Source organism: Protopterus annectens, chromosome 8.part0 (genome assembly GCF_019279795.1).
Source record: "Protopterus annectens isolate FY-2018-M chromosome 8.part0, PAN1.0, whole genome shotgun sequence".
Classification (NCBI taxonomy): Eukaryota; Metazoa; Chordata; order Ceratodontiformes; family Protopteridae; genus Protopterus; species Protopterus annectens.
In genome coordinates, this window is record NC_056741.1 from 176,107,467 (window position 1) to 176,129,890 (window position 22,424).

The 22,424-nt window shown below is 37.9% G+C and overlaps 1 protein-coding gene across 1 annotated transcript in view; it reads left to right on the plus strand.

The window, feature by feature from the left end:
- The window catches only part of LOC122808179, a 444,989-nt gene extending 440,890 nt beyond the window's left edge, over positions 1-4,099 (plus strand). The window contains exon 8 of the mRNA XM_044079146.1: positions 3,873-4,099. Coding sequence (XP_043935081.1) covers positions 3,873-4,099 — 227 coding nt within the window. The remainder of the gene's footprint in view (positions 1-3,872) is intronic.
- Positions 4,100-22,424: the final 18,325 nt, after the last annotated feature.

Below are 22,424 nucleotides of genomic sequence, written 5' to 3' on the forward strand. Positions count from 1 at the left end.
CCCACCATTCCTTTGTGGACATCTATATGCTACGTGCCCCCACTGGTTACATTTAAAACATTTAACCCTTGATCCTGGTCATGTAGCTGAACTTGTGGCTTCCTCTGTTACTGGCAGACTCCATTGTGGTGGTTTAGACTATCAACCATGGGTTCCTTATATCTACATGCAGTACTGGCTATCACTTTCCTGTGCAGTGATGCCCTGCTTGCTAAGTATAGATCCCCTTTTTTCCCCAGCTCATCTGCAGAGTTGCGTTCCCTGTCTGCCAGCCAGATTTTCAAGTCCTCATAAAAAGTGCTAAGGGCTTTTTCCCCTCACCAAATGTTTGCCAGCCCTTCACTAGTGGTGACCTGACACCCAATTACCCACCTATAAAAATAAATGCTAGTTAGCAATATAATCATACATACTTTCATCTACCTTGTGTCTATGCTCACAAAACCTTTCTGTAAGTTTCAGATGTTAACTTAAAACATTCCAAGAAACATTTTTTTTATCTGTATCATAGTTTAAGCAATCAGGATCAGACAATTTAGAAACAGCAATTACAGCTTTACCATGGAGTAAGGGGGTCAGGTACCATACCCAGAGCCCTTGGTCACCATTATACTGTTTGCATACTGTTTCAAATATATGAATAAAACTATCAAAATTATAAACCTCTGTAAATAGTGGAATATATTTACTGACCTTTGTTGTTTCTGGGGTTCAGTTATTCCCTTCCCCATTACCTCCACGACCCTGTCAAAGAGTTGGCATCAGAGTCTCATGTTGACGCTGCTTCGCCTTTTCTTCAGCCTGCAAATGCCATAGTGTCTCTGCTGATTCTACTTCCATCTGTTTCTCCTTGTCTTCAGCCTCCAAATGCCGCAGTCTCTCTGCTGATTCTAATTCCAAATGTTTGGCCTACAGTTCAAGTCTCTTTAACTCCAGATGAATTTTTAAGTCCTCTGAGGAAAATTTGCCCTGTTCTGTTTCTGAGGGCTGCAAATTCCCATCAACAGACTCATTATCCTCCTTGATGCTGGTCTGAGCTGTGACTAAGACTGAAATCCTTTCCATTTTAGTTAGGTTGACATACACAAGTCCTTTGGCTTTGCACACTTTGGTCATCTGGCTCTTTCTCAGCTTGCCATAATCCTCTGCTTACATCTTTGCCTGCTCTCCCTAACTACTAAACTAAACTAACAAAAAAATAGAACTGTTGTGTAACAAAACTCTGAATGTTCACCTTGCGACTGTTTGAGAGTAAACCTTTAATGGCAACTGCTTACAGGCTACCGAAATTCAGTATCCACACCACTGCTCAGCAATATGTGACATCCCCAAACTGGGCCAGTAATCAAGGAGCCTGAATCCTCCCCACTGAATTTAGAGAGGGACATTCACTTGGAATACAAATGAATGCACTCAATATTTCCAGATGCAGTTCTCTGCACCATGTACAATTTCACTTAAGACACAGGGAACACACTCAACCCAGGGTCTGAGTTCTATATCTGCCTCTCTCCAGGTCCCGACAAGACTCCTCACTGGTACAGCTGTAGAGTTAACTCCTCAGCCGAGAGCCCAAGCCAAGTCCTCCAGTACCCCTTCTGTGAAACCAGTACTTCATGTCCCTGCTCCAAGTAGCTGACACACACACACACACACACACACACACACACACACACACACACACACACACACACACACACATACACATACACACACACACACACACATACACCTGGGAAAGGCTGTCACAGATTTACCTGCTGTGCCCCATTCTGCCCAGATTATAAGGTAATTATTCCTTCCAGACACTCCACAATCAACTACTCTTAGGCCTTTAACTTAGGCTGTCCAATTATACTGCGTAGTATTAATACTAATGCAACCCCTTCTCTTCCAGTGTCCTTTGCTAACATATATAAATACAGTCTCATATATTCCTTCTCTGTCCCAAAGGAGCCACTGTTGATACATGTTTTTACACTAACAACTTTACAAACAGTTTTTGATATTCAAATGCCATACAGTTCTAATGCATTTGTAATACAAGTATCTTGTATAAATCAGTTTAATATTCAAAGACATAATCATTCTTTGCAGAGCTACAGTTGGATATGCTGGCCCTAGCCCATATTATCACATACCCCTAGACCAGTCCAAAACACAAATTGATTAATTACTACATTCTCACCTTAATGTGTGACAGAAGAATGCCAAAGAAGCTGAAAGGTAAGGTATGCAAAACAGTTGTGTGACCAGTACTAATTTATGATGAAGAAAACAAAGTAGAGAAGGCAGAGGAGGTGAAGAAGCTAAAGGTGATGCAGATAAAATGTCTGAGACAGGTGATAGAATGTCCACTGTGGGGTAAATGAAGAAATGATGATATCACTGCAGAAGCCCAAGTGGCTTCCATTGTAGAGAAGGTAAAAATTATCCAATTATGGTGATTCCGACACATGTGCAGGAAACCAGAATAGGATCTGGTGAATAAGATTTGGGAAAAATAGGTAAGAAGAAATTACAGTGTCCACAAAGAGATTAATGGATTGTGTGAGAGAAGACCTGCAACAGTTAGGCATGACTGTTAAGAATATAGGAGAGCAGCACTGAATCAAGAGAGAGGGCGACGGTTGAAGTAGTATCCCGACCCTATGTAGAAAGGCAGAAAAAGTGGGTTTCTTTTTAACTATGATGATGATGCTGACTTGCATTAGACCCCTACAGAATCTAGAGTTAATACTGTTTTCTCTGCCTAATTGTTTAATCTTAAGAGTCTTTTAGTATTAAAGCTCTATCATTCCAGTATTGGAAAACAGTTGAATTATGTCTGGATAAATTAAAATTAAACTTAATAATACATTTTAGATTACTTTCTATTGCTGAAGCAAACTATGAAACATAATCTCAATATCTACATCAGCCTTCAACAGGTTGTTCACTTTCCTCCCCTGTACTGACAGTTGAGCTGCTATTATGTGCACCAACCTGCATGTTAACAGCAGTTCATTGTCAGCTGTCTGGTTAGGGGTGAGACCTGCATACTACCATGTACATCTATCCACTCAGTTTTGTGAGTGGGTTGCTAGAAGCAGTACAAGCTTGTCTGGTCTATTCTGTGGGTGATCACTTCCCTTCCAGATGGTGTTATCAGTACAGTAATACAAGTCCCTTTCTTTCCATCATAATAGGCCAGCCAGTTTCAAATGACTAAATAAATCCTTCCCAGCCCATTGAATTACCTGTGCCTCTAAACAAACATTGGTTGCTAATGCCATAGCCAGGTCTTTATCCTTCAATGTCACAAGTTATGTATTTTAAAATAAATGCTATCGATAATCTATGTATCCTTCTTCTGTTATATCTGCAATTTCATTATGGATAGTTTAATGAAATGTTTGGTAGAATTTTGTCTTGTAGTTAATACAATGTTTTATGTTTTAAATAAACTTCTCATTTGTTTATTTGTTTATTTATTTGGTTATGTAAATTAGTCATCCAAGGTAGATTACTGAGCAGAAATAGCCAATTTCAGTCTCAGGCCTTAGATACATTAAATACACAAGAAAAATTAACTTATATCATTGTATTAAGAAAAGACCAATCATTGAACTGAAAAGTGTTTTCACCAAAAAAAAAGCTTTACTGTAGGGGCAGAATGATGTATTTTATATATTTTCTTCTGGTAGCATTGTTTGAAATTATTTTTATTTGGATATGTATTATGGTCTGAACCTTGGAATGGAAAGTTGCATCTGACTGAATGTATACTATAATGTGAACTGCATACAAATTATTTTTTTTTCACTTGTTACTTTTTGCCATATATCTCTGCCTGCATTTCATAATCTGCACATTTCTTATTTTCTTTCCAGGTACCCAGTTGTCAAATATCCTAAATCAATCGATTCAGAATCTTGCAGAAAAAGATAAGAAATATGTACACCTTAACATTACTTATGGAAACCTCAGTAAAGAAATGCAAGAAATCAAGGGAAATTTTTCTGAACTCATCAGGAACATTCAATCTGTGTGTGAAGGAAAACTTCCTGATTTAAAATTACCTGGTAAATGTTTTCAATTGTTTATAAATTACAACTAAATAACTCTGGGGTTATATTGAAATGCTACTGCATAGTCCATCCCTATTAAGAATACATACAGGAACATGACTGGATACCAAATTTATGCATGAATAACTATGAAATTTTAGAGTGTGTTTTCAACATGGGAGATACACAAGGGCATACTTTTGGCAAACTACACTATAACCTTACCCACACATGGCTCCATCATCTTTTCTACAAAATATGCTAGCTTATGCCAGCTGTCACTGTTCCACTTTTCCATATTCTCTTGCTTTTGTCATTGTACCTCTGTCCTATACACTTGACCCTGAAAAAAGGAGAGTTCACTTCTTTACTGCCAAACCTGCCCCCCCCCTTTTTTTTTTTCCTCTGGGCAGTACCAAGTTTTGCCTTTTGTCATTCTTTATTCTTCAGGCTGCTAAATCTTCATACCAAGTTAGTCACCCTCATTTACAGATTAGTAAATTATTCTAAATTCTCGACCCCTTACCTGCTTTGGATGGGTCCCAGGCTGCCATTTGTTGCTATTCCTTTTTTGACAGGTAGGGGAACTAAGAAACTTCTTTCCCTCATAATCCAAAACCACACACATGAAGAAACATAAATCTTGGCAGACATTCCTAGCTTGGAGAGATGCGTCTCTTGAAATGATTTTTCCCATGTATGCATCCCCTCAAATTATGTACGGTATAATACTAGTTATTGTCAGTATGGCTAATATATAAATATCCACCATGGAGTGGATACAGGCAATCCAACACCAAACAGGGTAGGTTCATTTAAGCACCAAAAAGGAAAATGGCTAGGCTTCAAATACCCCACAAAGACAGCCAGCTTGCGGCTTGCCTGTGAACCTATGAACCCAAGATTAAAGTGTCTGTAGTCACTGTGCAAGGAGATTCTACAATTTGATGTACTATTTTTTCTCTCTAAGCAGAGGTTTGTTACTGTTGCACACATCCATTCCACAGTGTGTCTGAAATACAGAAAGAATGTTTGTGCTAATGCTGTCATTAAAACTGAATGGAAAGAAAGGGTCAAAACTGTTAGGTGTGGTGCTTACTAAACTTGTTATTTTTAAATGTTGTCCAAGGAATTGCCAGGAACCACACGTATTCCAATACTCTTTATTTAGACAAAGTTGCAAACAGTTGGTTGAGCACTTTCATCTAACTATTAAGATTTCATCAGGACATTGCTAATTAACTAACACCACCTTTTATACACAAAATCCCGCCTTTTAACTAATTAATCAATATGTGTAATGACCATTTTTCAAAAAGACACATGTCCAAATTCTAGATAAAATACTACTCCATATCTACATTATATAAAATATTTATATACAGAATACTTGTTGATTAATATTCTAAAATTAATAACAAAATTTCAAAAAACATAACCTTATAAAACAGTGTAGTTACAAAGGTATTACATTCTATTAAGCCAGTATGACCCTAAACAGAAATAAAATGCACATAAATTTCAGTATTATTCCTAAACACTAAATAAACTCCTAGATAAACAAGTTAAAATACTAGAGTATATAATACCCAAATAGTCAAAAACTAACAATATCATGGTCCTGATGTTTTATATTCTCACTAAAGGTTTAGTAGGTATAACCTCATTCAGTCCAGGGGGTGTAGCAGCATTTAACCTAATCTGCCATGTTATCTCCTTTTCACCTACTACTGCCTTTATGTTACCACCCCTGGGGTTAGGAGATATAACTTCTAAAATGGCAAATTTGAACCCATGACACCCTGGACTGTTAACTAAGTGACGACAAAGAGCATTGTTAATGTCATTTTTTCTGATACAATAAGTGTGGTCATAAATTCTATTCCTTAGACGTCGGTCCATCTTTCCGACGTAGAAACTGTGGCATGAACAACACTTGGCCAGATATACCAAATGTTGTGACTGACAGTTTCCATGACTGAATATAATTTTACTACCAATATTGTTGTTCAGAAATAATTCTACCTCTTCCATAATGTACCCACAATAATTACAATGGCCACATGTTTTGGTTCCTTTTCTATTGTATGACCCTCTCTTGTAATGTTGTGTTTTAACCTCGATAATTCTTTTCAAGTTGATACCCGTCTTAGAAACAAAATGGGGAATGTTTGAAATTTTTTCCTTTATCCCCTCGTCACTGGTCAAAATATTCCAATTAGTTGAAATTATATCCTTTACATCCCTGGTACAATTTCCATGTTTTAAAATACAAGCCTTAGTATAAGGCTTATCAGTGTTAACTGAAGTTTTATGAACAATATTGGGGCTACCTGAGTTGGCCACCAACCCAGTACCTAGCAGCGAGGGATATTTCTTTCCCCATTCACTAGAAACATATTGTATTATATCATCAATCATAGCATTAGGGTATCCTAATTCATGTGGTGAATCTCCAGTTATACGATCTATACAATACACAAACATACAAAAATAATAAAAACTATGGGTTGAATAAAAAAATCAATACAGTGTTAGATTCTCTTTGTGAGCAGAACATTAGGATTATCGTAGCTGACAAAGGGGGTGGTATACTTCTCTTTGACCAAGAAAGATACATTGGAAGAATTTTTGACCTCTTAAACAATTCTTCATTCTACGAAGTTTCTTCTCTGAATCAGGTGAACATTGCTCACCGCAGGATAGACTTCTATCTTGAAGAGCTCCTTCTTGACAACTGCATTAGTGATGAATTATATTGTTTCCTTCGAGTGGAATTCCCCATATTGGCAACTATAATAGGGATCCCTAAGGTTCACAAAAACCTGTTAGACCCACCTTTTAGACCCATTATTTCTGGGAGTCACAGTAAAGTGTTTCCGTTTGGGAAGGTTATTGACCATCGTTTAAAACACATTTACAGCATTGTGGGACATATCATGAAGGATTCCTGGGAATTCCTTGGAATTTTTAAGATGGATCTATGATGCCCTAATCTAACTTTTGTCACTATAGACATCAAAGATTTATTTTCTTGCATCCCGAAGGAAGAAGGTGTCCAGAGATTTAACAATAGTTTATGTAAATACAGTGGGCTAGACCAAGATACCATCATGTTACTCTCTGAATTTTTGGAAGTAGTTCTTGACAACAATTATATATACTTTGAAGGGGAGTATTATAGACAGGTCTCTGGTGTAGCCATGGGGGCAGCCTGTGCCCCCATGTATGCTAATTTAGTGCTACTGGATTGGGAAGAGGAGTTCATCTTGCACTCCCCTTGGATGATACACCTCAAGTGTTTTGTTAGATACCTGGGCGATATCTTTGTCCTCTGGGAGGGAGACGAAGATACACTAAAAAATTTTATTGATTATTTAAATCAGACTACTAGTTTTCTACAGTTCACCTATCAATTTCACAAGGAAGGGATAAACTATTTAGATGTGTATGTCTACAATGATGGTCATTCTTTTCAGTCCAAAATTTTCAGGAAAGACACCTTCAGTAATGGGTACTTACACTTTGAGAGTGCACATTCTTATTCATTGAAATGCAGCATAGTGAAAGGACAGTGCATAAGAGCTGCACGTATGACGTCTAATAAAGATATTATGTTAAGCAAACTTCAATTCATTGGTAATTTATTCAGGGACAAAGGATACCCTAATGCTATGATTGATGATATAATACAATATGTTTCTAGTGAATGGGGAAAGAAATATCCCTCGCTGCTAGGTACTGGGTTGGTGGCCAACTCAGGTAACCCCAATATTGTTCATAAAACTTCAGTTAACACTGATAAGCCTTATACTAAGGCTTGTATTTTAAAACATGGAAATTGTACCAAGGATGTAAAGGATATAATTTCAACTAATTGGAATATTTTGACCAGTGACGAGGGGATAAAGGAGAAAATTTCAAACATTCCCCATTTTGTTTCTAAGACGGGTATCAACTTGAAAAGAATTATCGAGGTTAAAACACAACATTACAAGAGAGGGTCATACAATAGAAAAGGAACCATAAATGTGGCCATTGTAATTATTGTGGTACATTATGGAAGAGGTAGAATTATTTCTGAACAACAATACTGGTAGTAAAATTATATTCAGTCATGGAAACTGTCAGTTACAACATTTGGTATATCTGGCCAAGTGTTGTTCATGCCACAGTTTCTACGTCGGAAAGATGGACCGACGTCTAAGGAATAGAATTTATGACCACACTTATTGTATCAGAAAAAATGACATTAACAATGCTCTTTGTCGTCACTTAGTTAACAGTCCAGGGTGTCATGGGTTCAAATTTGCCATTTTAGAAGTTATATCTCCTAACCCCAGGGGTGGTAACATAAAGGCAGTAGTAGGTGTAAAGGAGATAAAATGGCAGATTAGGTTAAATGCTGCTACACCCCCTGGACTGAATGAGGTTATACCTACTAAACCTTTAGTGAGAATATAAAACATCAGGACCATGATATTGTTAGCTTTTGACTATTTGGGTATTATATACTCTAGTATTTTAACTTGTTTATCTAGGAGTTTATTTAGTGTTTAGGAATAATACTGAAATTTATGTGCATTTTATTTCTGTTTAGGGTCATACTGGCTTAATAGAATGTAATACCTTTGTAACTACACTGTTTTATAAGGTTATGTTTTTTGAAATTTTGTTATTAATTTTAGAATATTAATCAACATGTATTCTGTATATAAATATTTTATATAATATAGATATGGAGTAGTATTTTATCTAGAATTTGGACATGTGTCTTTTTAAAAAATGGTCATTACACATATTGATTAATTAGTTAAAAGGCGGGATTTTGTGTATAAAAGGTGGTGTTAGTTAATTAGCAATGTCCTGATGAAATCTTAATAGTTAGATGAAAGCGCTCAACCAACTGTTTGCAACTTTGTCTAAATAAAGAGTATTGGAATACGTGTGGTTCCTGGCAATTCCTTGGACAATTTTTGTGCTTTTTACATTACTACTGGTCGAGGTCTGAGGTTTTTCTACATTTTTAAATGTTATTATACTGTAAGAATTTTTCACCCTGGAGAGAAAGTTTCTTGTTTTGTGTGTGTGTGTGTGTGTGTGTGTGTGTGTGTGTGTGTGTGTGTGTGTGTGTGTGTGTGTGTGTGTGTGTGTGTGTGTGTGTACTTATTATATATATATATATATATATATATATATATATATATATATATATATATATATATATATTTATTTATTTATTTATTGACATTTGTTAACCGGGTTTGTCCAACTGGGCTTGTGGCCCATTTTCAGTGGAGACCCAAGGAGAAGAGCTCCACTAATACATTTTAAAACAAGTACAATTTTTAACAATATTGATATAATAGCAGTTATAGCAAAACGATTTGCATATGTTGGGTTACATGCATAAAGTTAAAGTTGCATTAAAAAGAAGCTAAGTAACAATTTTACATTGATATAGTTCAATAGGTCAACAATAAACATTTTTTGTTTGTATGAAATTGTGCAAATGCATAGTAGACACATTGGAGAGAGAGGTGTAATGAGGTACTAAGTATGGTCCTTTTGAGGGTACATAAAGGGAAGGAAGACTAGGTAGGGTCATGGCAAGGGCAGGTTCTGGAATTGAGAAAATAAGCTTTTGTGAGAGAGCCATTGTTCAGTGGATAATAGGGCCTGTTGGGTCAGAGAGTGTAGTTCAGGAATTTTATTTGAGATGGATATAAGTGTGGAGTTGTCAGCATACTGAATAAGGGAGGATTCTTTGCATGTGCTGTAAAGATCATTGGTGAAGATGTTAAACAAAAGGGGTCCCAAGATGGAGCCTTGGGGAACACCAGTGGAGATGCGAAGGAAAGGTGAGGAGGATGACAGATTGTTTCCTGCCAGATAGGTAACTATTAAACCAGGCAAGTGCGGAGGGGGATAGGTGGAGATTTGAGAGTTTGGATAGTAGCAGAGGATGAGAGACAGTATTGAAGGCTTTGGAGAGATCTAGGTAGATACAGGAAATTAATTTATTGTTGTCTAGGGCCTCTGCAATGACATGAGTGAAGGAGAGGAGTGCAGTGGTGGTGCTGTAGTGAGGACGAAATCCATGTTGGGTAGGGGTAAGTAAATGGTGTGTGAGGAGGTGATTGAGAAGCTGTGAGTGAATACATTTTTCTAATATCTTGGAGAGGGGGGACAGAATGGCAATGGGTCAGTAGTTTGAGGGGTCAGTGGAGTTTCCACCTTTATGAAGAGGGATAGTGAATAAAGATTTCCAAAGGGTGGGTACAGTTAATTCCAGAATAGATTGATTAATTAGTATAGATACAGGATAGGCAATTGAGTCAGCAGCAAGTTTGAGGAATGTAGGAGATAGATTGTCAGTGGAAGGAGAGCAAGTTTTTAGCTTAAGTAGTAGAGATTTGGTGTAAGTAATGGGAACTGGCTCAAAAGAAAACGAAGTTGTGTCAGTGGGACTTGGAGAGGTGGGCGTCGAAGTAGAGTTTGGCTTAGAGGTTACCAGATTTTGGATGGAAGAGATAAAGTGTTTATTCAGGAGGGTAGCCATTTCCTTACACATATATATATATATATATATATATATATATATATATATATATATATATCTAGTAAATGACTGTATCATGAAATACTGGCTGTTCAATCAGTAGTACAGCTGTCTTCTTATGCACTACCTACTTCAAGCTGCTTTAAAAGTGAAATTAGTAGTAAATGAACGTTCCATACAATATACTTGTGCTATTCAATATGTTCTGTATACCCTGTGTGGTAATTGATTTTTCCACATATGCGATATTTGAAGAACGTTCATACCAGTGTTATAGAGGTATCGGTATCTCAGATCTTGTCAGTCTTGTTTAGTATATGTATGTTACTGTACTGTTATATGTCCTTGTTATTCTCTGTAATTGTATGTAATATATGCACCTAGAACCGAAGCAACCTAATTTTGTTTAGCTCACAGTGTGTGTGACTCTGAATGACAATAAAGTTTGCTTTGACTTTGACTCAAACGGATGAATAAATGTTAAAAGAGTGATCCTTTTCAAATGAATTTAAAATTATAGTAAAAATCTAAAAGCAAACCTAATATCCCCTTATGCCCCCATACTCTCTGCTATTTATATATACCAATTCCATAATTGCATAATAGCAAGGTAAAGGCAAACTCCCTTACTCTGCTGTAATACTATTACATTCAAAAGGCTTCTGGTAAAACAAAAAAATGTTTGCTCATATGTGTGTTCATCTTAGATTGTTTTTTACATCAGTTTAAAGCACTCACTCATATGAGTGTTCACTCTTCTCAAATGTAACTACAAAGATAGATATATAGATAGATACAGTGATTAATAATTTCCCCAGTCAAACACAGTGCAGAAAATTGTGTTGTACACAGACCAAACAATATGCAGCAAGCAGAAGACCACTTCAGCACCCTTGGGTGAATATTTGTTTTCCAATTTGTTTTCAGTGAAGACAGCAAAAGCAACAAATTAGACAAATCTGAACTGGTTTAAACTATAAAAAGCCTTCTTCTGCAGATCTAGAACAAGCACATTTATTAACTTAAAATATTTTGCATCATCTATCGCATCGAACAAATTAAAAACAGAAACTATATTGCAGAATATTTTGAACATTGTATGCTACTTCAGGATATAAATGCAACCTAACCAGTTCATGAAATCTAATAATTATAGAGTTAAACTTTACTAAATTGAAATGCCTTAATATACTATTCTGGTCTAAAAAACAGCTCTTGCCTCAGTTTAAACCAATGTATAAAACATAAAATACATACTATATTTATACAACTTGAGGTTGACATCACAGCAGTAAATTCAAAGTTAAATAAGAATACATATTTCCTGCTTGTTAAACAACACAAAGACATAATACCTCCAGAAATTCAACTTTTATAAACATATCTACATATTTATAGTTGTATAATGCCACAAGTCCCTCTCAGTATGAAAGCACTCAAATTTATACAGATATAGAGACACCTTAGCAGAAAATATGCATGCTTTATGAACTATTATTGGGTGTAATATTGTACATTGTCTGTTTTTACAAACAAATCCAAAATGCAAACCATATTGCAAACTATTATGAAAATATAATTTAGTGAAGAGAAATGAATTCTATAATTATTACATTTAATGAATTAGTTAGGGTACATTTATATCCTGAAGGGACACACAATGTATCATGCACTACGGTTGTGTTTTGAATGTATTTGGCAGATTCAAAAGTGTAGCTGATTCAACTAGTTTCCAGGATGGTAATGTGAACCAGCACCCCCAACCCCCTCCACTCTTCAAGTGAAGAGCATAAAAAAAAAAAAAAAACAGACACTTCACTATAATAAACTGTTCCATAATGTTTAAATGATCAGCTTATTACAGTTAAATGTATAACCCCCTCCCAGGTTTTCCTTCAAAGAGCCAAAAAAAAAAAATGGACGTTCCTTCTACTTGCACACCAAACAGGTGGCTTGAAGCATGATACACTCCCCTTCCCCTGCCACAGCCATTCAAGTCCCATTTCTGAGCCCTGCCCCAACCCTCCCTCAACATAATTTCTTTTAAACTATCACAAACTGTTTGGTACAAATGTAGCAAACAGATTGTAGAGTTTATACCCTGCCTATATGGAACCCTACAGCGCTTCTGCTTTAGTTAAAAAAACTTCTCTTTTTTTAAAACTGTAGCAAACAGTTGCTACAGTTTATACCCTGCCTGCCCATAGTGCTAGAGAATGCATGTTTTAATTTAAAAAAAAAGTTGTAAACTGTATCAGACTGCTTGGTACAAATATAGCAAACAGTTGCTACAGTTTATACCCTGCCTACCCATAGTGCTAGAGTATGCATGTTTTAATTTTAAAAAAAAAGTTGTAAACTGTATCAGACTGCTTGGTACAAATATAGCAAACAATTGCTACAGTTTTACCCAGCCTGCAGAAAATTCTACAGTGCTCGGGATTTAATTAAAACAAAAACGATTTTTTTTTTATTTTAAGTTGTAGCAAGTTGTTTTCTATGATGTAGTAAGGAGTTGTTAAAAGTTTCAATCACACACAGAGTGTGACAGCTCTCAGGTTTGATGACAAATGCAATACTGGCTTTTATAAGATTGTATTAATGAAAGATCAGGATTGGCTGGTTGCACTCCTGAACAATTTGATCTTGGGGCAGGTGCCCCTCATGCCCTACCCTAGCTATGCTGCTGGATGCATTAGATGATGCAAAATATTTAAAGCTGATAAATGTATTTGCTTCATATCTGCTGAAAAGGCCTTTTATAGCTGAAACTGCCTAATCCTGTAATTTCAGAATCCTGCCTAATTTGCTGCTGTTGTTGTCTTTACTGTAAATAAATATATATATAATATTTATAACAGAGTAAAATCATTTCTCAACACTGAAATTTGGAACGTCTGAGCTGAATCTCCACACTGAGCAATCAAGTGACTGCATGTGGCTAAAACGATCTGACAAAAAGGAAAGCAGAGTAGGAAAGGCAAATGACCCTTTCCCTTCTTCTTCTTTTCTTTCAGGAAATAAAAGTCAAAACTGGATGACTGATTGAGTCAGAAATTTCCTGAATATTTGCAATAAATTATACAAGCTTGATGTAGATTAAGCATTTAATTAAAAGCTAAAATGCATAAATGACTATTTTAGCAATGATGGAAGTTAACTGTTGATAAAGTATAAAGTGCCTATGAACACATGGAAGTTTGTGCTTGTAAATGTTTCTGCGCCAGATATGGATTACTTGGCATTTTACAGCCTGTTTAATACTTCAGATTTTACTATTGACAGATTTCCACAGAATACTGCTACTGATTTCAATATTATCTTGAAATGAACCCCAGGACTCAACAAACTCCGTGCAAGAATAAGGCTCTTTTTGCACAGAGTGTTTCATGTCTGTTTAGAAGAGCAGCGCACCTTGAATATTCATTAAGGCATGCTGCTGCACTTCCTATATGGACACGAACCATGAACAAATAGAGTACGGACACTGAACACAACCCTGTACTTAGAAAGTGCCATACGGCACTTTCCAAGCCGAACTGGCATAATGTTAGAGCTTTACTCTAATAGTATGCCAGTATTTCAGTGTCTGCGTCACTGAAATGAGATCAATCCAGTGTCCACAGACACTGAAAGAAACATTGGCATGAAGAAAGCAAGGCATGGGGTGCGTGACAGGTCCTGTGACACACACCCTGCATTGCTAAAGTGCCGTACAACACTTCTGCAACCTGCTAAAGCAGGAAATGTGTGCAAATGCACACATAATGGGGGATAAATCCCCCAAAAGTGACAAAACTCACATATAGCTTTCACAAACATAGAAAGTTGATAGAGAACAGGTCATGCATTAGCATGAATTATGGAAGGGTAGAAGTCTGAAAGCAAATGTATGCCAATATTCCCTTGAAGCAGTGCATGTTGACAAAGGCACAAATGATAGGGGGAATAAATAATAAATTATGGACACACCTAAAAAATTGCCCTCAGGATAGAAGTCTGAAAGCCAAATGAATGCCATTATTTCATGATTGCAGTCCCAATTAGTTGTTAGAACACCACAAGACATACACATATAACATAATAATATAATATAATAATAATAATAATACTATATACTTTTTTTTCTGGCCTAAGGAATGTTTAAGCCTAGCTAAGTGGGTGTGCATGTTATGGGTCTCTGCTTAGCATAGCTTAAACATCTTATAGGAGATAAATGCAAATATACAGATGAAATTTCCAAGCTGAGATATTGTAGTGGTTGGAATCCCAACTGTAGAGGCAGGTGTTCATTGTTTGAGTACCAAGACAGGCAACTTATTTTCCTCTGTGAAAGTAGTGTTAAAATTATTTTTGTAAACTTAAATTATGTAGCAACTGTTTTTTCTCAACCAGGATAGTGTAGCAGTTCCAAAAGTTTGATGTCAGTGTAGAAAACATATGAAACCCACATATAAACACAAGTGCCCCATACAGTATAGTCACACAAGAATATAATTTAATGAAAGCACATAGGGGGATGTCATGGAAGGTAAAGATAAAATTATAATATGTATGTAAATATTATTTTATATATACATATACATATAAATATTATTGTTATGGGCTGCCACAGTGGTGCAGCGGTTAGCGTTGCCACCTCACAGCAAGCGGTTCTCCAGTTCGATCCTTGACTGGGGTGCCTTCTGTGTGGAGTCTGCATGTCTTCTCTGTGGTTGCATGGGTTTCCTCCAAGTACTCTGGTTTCCTCCCACATCCCCATAGACATGCTGTAGGTGGATTGGTCACACTAAATTGGTCCTAGGCATGGGTGTGTGTGCATATGTGCCTTCTGTGGAAGGTTGAGCGCCAAACTGGCAACTCGACACCATACAAACTCCACTGCCAATTATGAGTGGACAGGTGATCTGCTGTGGCAACCCCTAACTGTGAAACGAAGATATAAATATTATTTAATAATATAAAATTAGAATTATAATATGCTTAAACATGCCTTAAACACTCTGTAGCCATCAAATCTTGTTCTGCCCAGCAACAAAATAGTCAGCCTTTCTAAGTCTCAAACCTGGGATGCTGTCCTCTACAATCACAACAAAACACCACTACTTCATCTGAGCTGTAGTAATGGGTGATGCTTTAACAAACATATCATGCATTCTGGTCATTTAACATTAATGAAAAAAACAAACAGCAGTCCTAAGTCTCAAAGCCATGACCCTGGGAACCATTGTCAGAGAAATGCACCACCAGAATACCTTATAGGAACTAATGTTGCTTTTTATTTATTTATTTATTATTTATTTATTGACATTTGTTGACCCGGTTAGTCCAACTGGGATTTTGTCCCATTTTCAGCGGAGACCCGAGGAGAAAAGCTCCAGAATAGTACAATAAAAATATTACAGTAGTATACAAGCACAGCAAACAGTAGTATACAAGCACAGCAAACTAGTCTTACAATAGTAACACAATATACAAAACAACATCAACAATAGTTATATTACAGTACAAGGCTTTTTTTTTTTTTTTTTCGCTATGTAACTGTACTAGTGGGGATAGACATAGTGATTCCTAAGTGGGGGGAGGAGAGAAATTATGTTGGGTCATAGCAGGGGCAAATTTTGTAATTGAGTAAATGAGTCTTTAGTTTCTTTTTAAATAGTGGGGTGCGAGAGACTGAGCGAATGTCAAGGGGTAGCTTGTTCCAGGCTTGGGCTACAGAGTGTTTGTAGAGTAGCTTACCTACTGACTTGTTTGGGTGGTAAATTTCAAGCAATTGTTGATTAGAGGTGCAGAGGGGTTGAGATGGGGTGTAGACAGAGACAAGGAGAGATAGGGATGGACAGTTGGATGGTTTAAAGAGCATAGAGTGCAACATGTGAAATTGATAGAGATGTAGTAGTTGTGGGAGTTCTAGCCATTGTAGGGACTTCAAAGCAATACAGTGGTGTGTGTTGTTTGGAGAGTTGGTGATGAATCTGGCTATTTTGTGGTAGGATTGTTGGAGTTTACTCAGGGTTGTTTTTTGGATATTTGTAAGGACTGGGGCTGCATAGAGGAGTGAGGGGAGGAGAAGTGCTTGTCCTAGGATGAGTCTAGCTTCGGGGCTGAGATACTTTTTGTTTCGGTAAAACAGACCTAACTTCTGATGTGTTTTCTTTATACATTGCTGTATGTGTTGACTGAATTTTAAGTCATCGTCGATAATGACTCCAAGGAGTTTTGTGTGGGTGTCAGGTATGATAATTGTGTTATTGAGAGACTTAATGACAAAGGAGGGTTTATTTTCAAACATATCATGCAATAGAGGCATACAACATTAGGGAGAAAGCTCTGTGGAATCATTTATGTGTTGTATATAGACATATCCATATATATATATATATATATATATATATATATATATATATATATATATATATATATATAGATATGTCTGTTGAAACATATATATGAAAAAGTAGATTCATAATACAGAGATATACATACATAAAAATATAAAGGAAGAAAAAAAAATATATATATATGTATATAATATGCTGTGCAGTTATACCTCAGAACCATCCCTTTCAACCTGTTATTACAAGAAACCTGTACAAAGGCTGCAAAATGGGGGTTGGGGATGGGCCACATATAGGGACATATTTCAAATATTGCTGTTATAAATGAAGACATTTGCTACAGCAACAAGGTATGTTTCAGCAGACAATTATTGAAGGATATAAGGATGGAACCTGAAATGCTATGTCATTTTATTTACTGACATAAATTCTTGGAATATTTTATTTATTTATTTTCAGTTTGATTACTGGGGAGGTCCGCTGGGCCCATGGGACCCGTTTTCAGTGGAGGCCCGGGGAGAAAAGCTCCAACAATACAAATTACAGAAATATCAAAAATATTAATGATACATTGAGGACAGCAGTTTACATAATAAGAACATTCATTATTACAAATAGTCAAAACAAATTTATTAAGGTTTTGCTTAAGGGTTATACAATTATAAAGCTACTCTCATAGAGTAATTTGGGAAAATGCATTATATGTGCACATAGAGAAGAGAGTAAGAAGACACTGCATGCACTCGTTTTAAACTATGTATCTATTTACAATATTTACACAAAGGAGTTCAGGGATAAATAGCTCTAGGACTTTTTGAGTGCTAGGATACACTCTTAGTAGAATAGCAGTGTGTTCTTGGATAATTTTTAGGTGGGGTGAAGGCAGGTGCATTTCCACTTAGTGGACAGATTTTTGAAAAGCCGAGTTTTGATATTTTCAGTGTTTGCTATTGTTCTTACAGAGGAAGGGAGAGAGTTCCAAGCCTTGCCAATAGTGAAAGAAAGAAGGCCAGCAGGACTTTTAGGTTTGTTGAGGGCAATCAGGTTTTGATGTTCAGATCTGAGAGTTCTGTTGGGGATGTAGGATGGAAGGATGTTAGCTAGAGCAGGATAGTTAGTTGGATGAAATATAAGTCTGTGTGCAGTGGTGAGCTGCAGATAGTTTAGATTGTTTAATAGTTCTAGCCAGTTTAGAGATTGAAGGGAAAGACAATGATGGGTGGAATTGTTTCTGTTGAAGGCAAATTTAGAGATTTTGTTGTAGCAGTTTTCTTGTCTGGAGGAGATAGAGCAGGACAGGTTGGTTAGGAGAGGGGCTTTGTATAATAATGAGGGCAGAAGGTAATTAGTGGCCAAAATTTGCCTGGTGGACTGAGAGAGAAAGTGATTGTCCCTATATAGCATACCTAGATTTTGGTAGGGTTTTTTTAATATTTTGTTGATCATCACAGTGATTTACCAGACAAATACAAATAAATTGTGGAAGAGAACAAAAGTATGGGTCAAACATCCAGACATTCTGTGAAAATCCTGGCAGTGGAGAGGTTTGCTCAGAACCCCTTAGTCCAATGAATTTCGACCAAGACTGACAAAGTGGGAGGACAAAGGCCTGAAAATAGGGGCATATCCAAAAACATGAGTAGATTAGCTGAGAATGTTGATGTAGTAACACTGTATGTCCTAACATATATCGACTGAAATATCACAAGCCCGGGACTCAATTTCTTCTGACCTCAATCTCCACATCATCCCACTGATGTGTCAGGAATACACAACAGTTATGGGGACCAGACCAAAGATATCAGCCAGACAACTGGATATCCTACAAATATGTGGACATAACACAACATTAGGGAAACTACACTGAGCTAGCAAGCAATGTCCAAACTACAATCAGACTGACATAACACTACCCAAGTCCAGCTTTGGGGCTGTGCACATGCATTTGCAAATATAACAGCCACTACAGGGATGTAACACTAGTGGAAAACAGACATTGTTGTGAAAGTGCATACCCCCAACCAATCGCACCACAGTCACAGCAACATACCAGTAAGCAAACTGAACACTACAGTATAATGATTGTGTGAGCAACAATATCCAGTTTGCCACTCACACATTGCCCCTACATATACTGCCCCAAGTCACAGTATAGTGGGAATGTTGAGGTGTTATGGGACATGTCACGGTCTGCATGTACAAACATATACAGGCAATAGGGAATCAGAAACCAGAGCAGCATACATAGTGAGATAAAAAGGGCTCATGACACTCACATGTACCCCCTCCCTACACAACCCTAATAACATGTACACACTACACTGCTACACAATCCTGACAGTCTTTTTATCAATGTGCAGACATACTCAGACTTCTCAAATGTATAGTTTCCCACAAAATGTATAGGCAGGACTCATATCTATGGCCGCTTCCTTGTTATATGTCTGGCTGGGCGTCTATGACATCACTGGGATGGTAGCAGGAATGAAGGCAATAAATAATGATACTACATACCTCTGAACCTCTTAGTGCATGACATCTGGACAAAGCCTGACATAATTGGGGACAGAGGCTCAAACACAGGGCTATAATGCACATGGATGTTATGAATGTAGACAGTTGTTGGTGTTACCGGCTTTGTTGTAACATATCTTTTCTGAGGGATATGAATTCAGTAACACCAATGGATGTTAGCATTTACTGACTGCATTCCCCAGAGTATCCTACTGATAAGTCAAGGACAACAACTGTCTGGAGAACAGACCAAACATATGAGACACACATCTGCACAGTGTCTAGGCCTCTGGACAGTGTAGAGGTATGACCACAGTGATGTAACAGAATGGAAAGCCCCTGACAGCTACCAAACATGTCACCCAGCACCATATGAAGTGCAGTAGATATAGATTCATAGAATAGTACTAGGCTAACTACCCTTGTGGGCCATTTCAAGCCTAGCCGGTTACCCCATGTGAGAAGCAAACCCTGCACCTTGTTTTCGTAAGGTAAACACCTTAACCATTATGCCATCCTCCCACCCTAAGACCAACATGACACTCCTCCACATCACCTCTGGGCAATTGCCCATGTATATTCCAATATAGCATGCACTACAGGGATGGAACTGTACTGAAAAGCAAAGAGTGGTGCAAATGTTTTTGAGTGGACATTTTTGCACCACTCTCTGCTTTTCAGTAACATGCTATTACCCAAAATGAACTCTACAGTAGAACGACTGTCTGAACAAACATATCCTGATTGCCAGTCACACACTACATCAACATATACTGGCCAAATTCACAGTGTACTGGGAATACCGAGGTGTTGCAGGACATTTCACAGTCTGACCCTACAAGCATACAGACCTGATAGACCACCAGCAGCTGTAGCAGCATGCAGAGTCTGGTAAAGGATGTATGTCACTCACATCTGCTACTCTCCCTTCCCAACCCAACAAACATCTACACACAACACTACTACACAATCTTGGCAGTCTGTTCACAATGGCCAGACATACATAACTGTCATATGCACAGATTTACTCAGAATTACCAGGGTATGGAACCATAATCCTGACCACTGTTGCATACTACAGCCAGGTCATTGGGATGATAAGTGGAGTGCAGTTGGTAATTAATGATATACCATACCTCTGCACATCATAGTGCAGGATATCTGGACAATGCATGATGTACTTGGGGGACAGGGGGCTGGAAAGAGAGACATATCACACATAATGGTATTACAAACTGAAACAGCAGCTGGAGTTACACTTTTTGTTGTAACATAGCATCCCTGAAGGATATGATGTCTGGAACACCAATGGATGTCAACAATTAGTGACTACAATCCTCACATTATCCCACCAACCCTACAAAAACATACATTGTTCCAGGAACAGACCAAACATAACAGGCAAACATCTGGCCAGTCTGTGAACAACTTGCCAGTTGAGAGGTATGTCAGAGGCATGTTACTGTCAGATGTCAAGTCACCCAGTAAATGCATGCCCAGATGAACCCTGTCAATCTAGCAACCCTCCATGTGTATAAAAGCATTAATGACATAAAATGTGTACCCAATTCTAGAGCTTTGTCTGCAATGTTGTTGGGCTGTCTCCACGTGTTCTGTGAGGTATTTCCTCTCTACCTCCATAGTGTCCCCCACACATGCAAGGAAGAGGGGCAAGGCCCACATGAAGGGCATCCCATATGTTGGAACTAGCAGCAGTGTCCAGACCCATACCACAATACTATGTGGACACCTACATAGCTGTATGGCCTTAGCAATACCTGACAGGACAACATCAACCCCCTCAAGGTAGGCTGAAGACCTGTTGTGGACAGCAGCAATACACAACTACCATCAAAGGTGGAAATAATCGCAGGACGGCCAAAGAAGGATCATATGCCTCATTAGAAGCCATGTCATCTTGTTCTACACAAGCAGACAAGGTCACAGGTGATGTACCCTAAAGCTGTCTTTGAGTGCAAACTGGACACATCCACCAAGGCCAGTTACAAGGCCATCTTCACATATGTCTGCAATCTCAGAGGCAACAAATCAAACCATCCTGTAATGGTGGTCAGTAAGACCACATACACACACAAAACATAGCTACAGGCAACCTGCTTCAGATAGGTTTAGGGCAAACATCACCCCCCCGGCTCAGTATCACTATAGGTGGATATGCACAGCACCCACACCCCTCCCCTTATCACCAGTGAGCAGGTACATGTTGCCTACTGAAAGTTAACAAACGTAAGTATCCATGGGACCTGATAACATCCCTGTCCGCATCCTACATGAACCCATGCATGTGCTCCCAGCTCCATTACACACTGTAGTCACACCAAGCCTTGGCACCATCCATACCCAATCTGCATAGAAGATGGCCAATGTCATCCCTCTACACAGTCATGAATGAGGAATAGAGGATTATGCAATTAACTGGCCCTCATTGAGGGGAAAATGACATATCAGGACCAGAAGTGCAATGCAAACTGATGCAGTGCTGATAGATTACAGGGGTATGGTGTGGTTGTGAGTGGTGGCTACTGGCTTTTAATGTAGATGTGCAAGTTCTGTGCATACTATTGCCAAATGTATGAGATCCTGTGAGGTGTTTCCATTTTTATGTCTTCCAGGTGCACTGCCACATCGGCAAAGGTCAACTTTCTCAGTGGCTGAGACAAATATAATATTAGAACCCATACTACAAAACCATGCCATAATGTTTGACCAGAGATAGCAGCATCTTTGGTAGAGAACCAGCCAGTGGGGCAACCTTGTCCACAGGGTAAACAATGTCGGCCTCCACACACATACATATGAGCAGATCCGGCATCATGCAAATGACCTTATACGCCATGCCCAGCAAAGGGCTGCTGCCATGGCCAGGGACCTCACAGCCACAGATGGGGTCCCAACTATGTAGCCCCCACTGATACCCACTGAGGAGCTCCTTGGCAA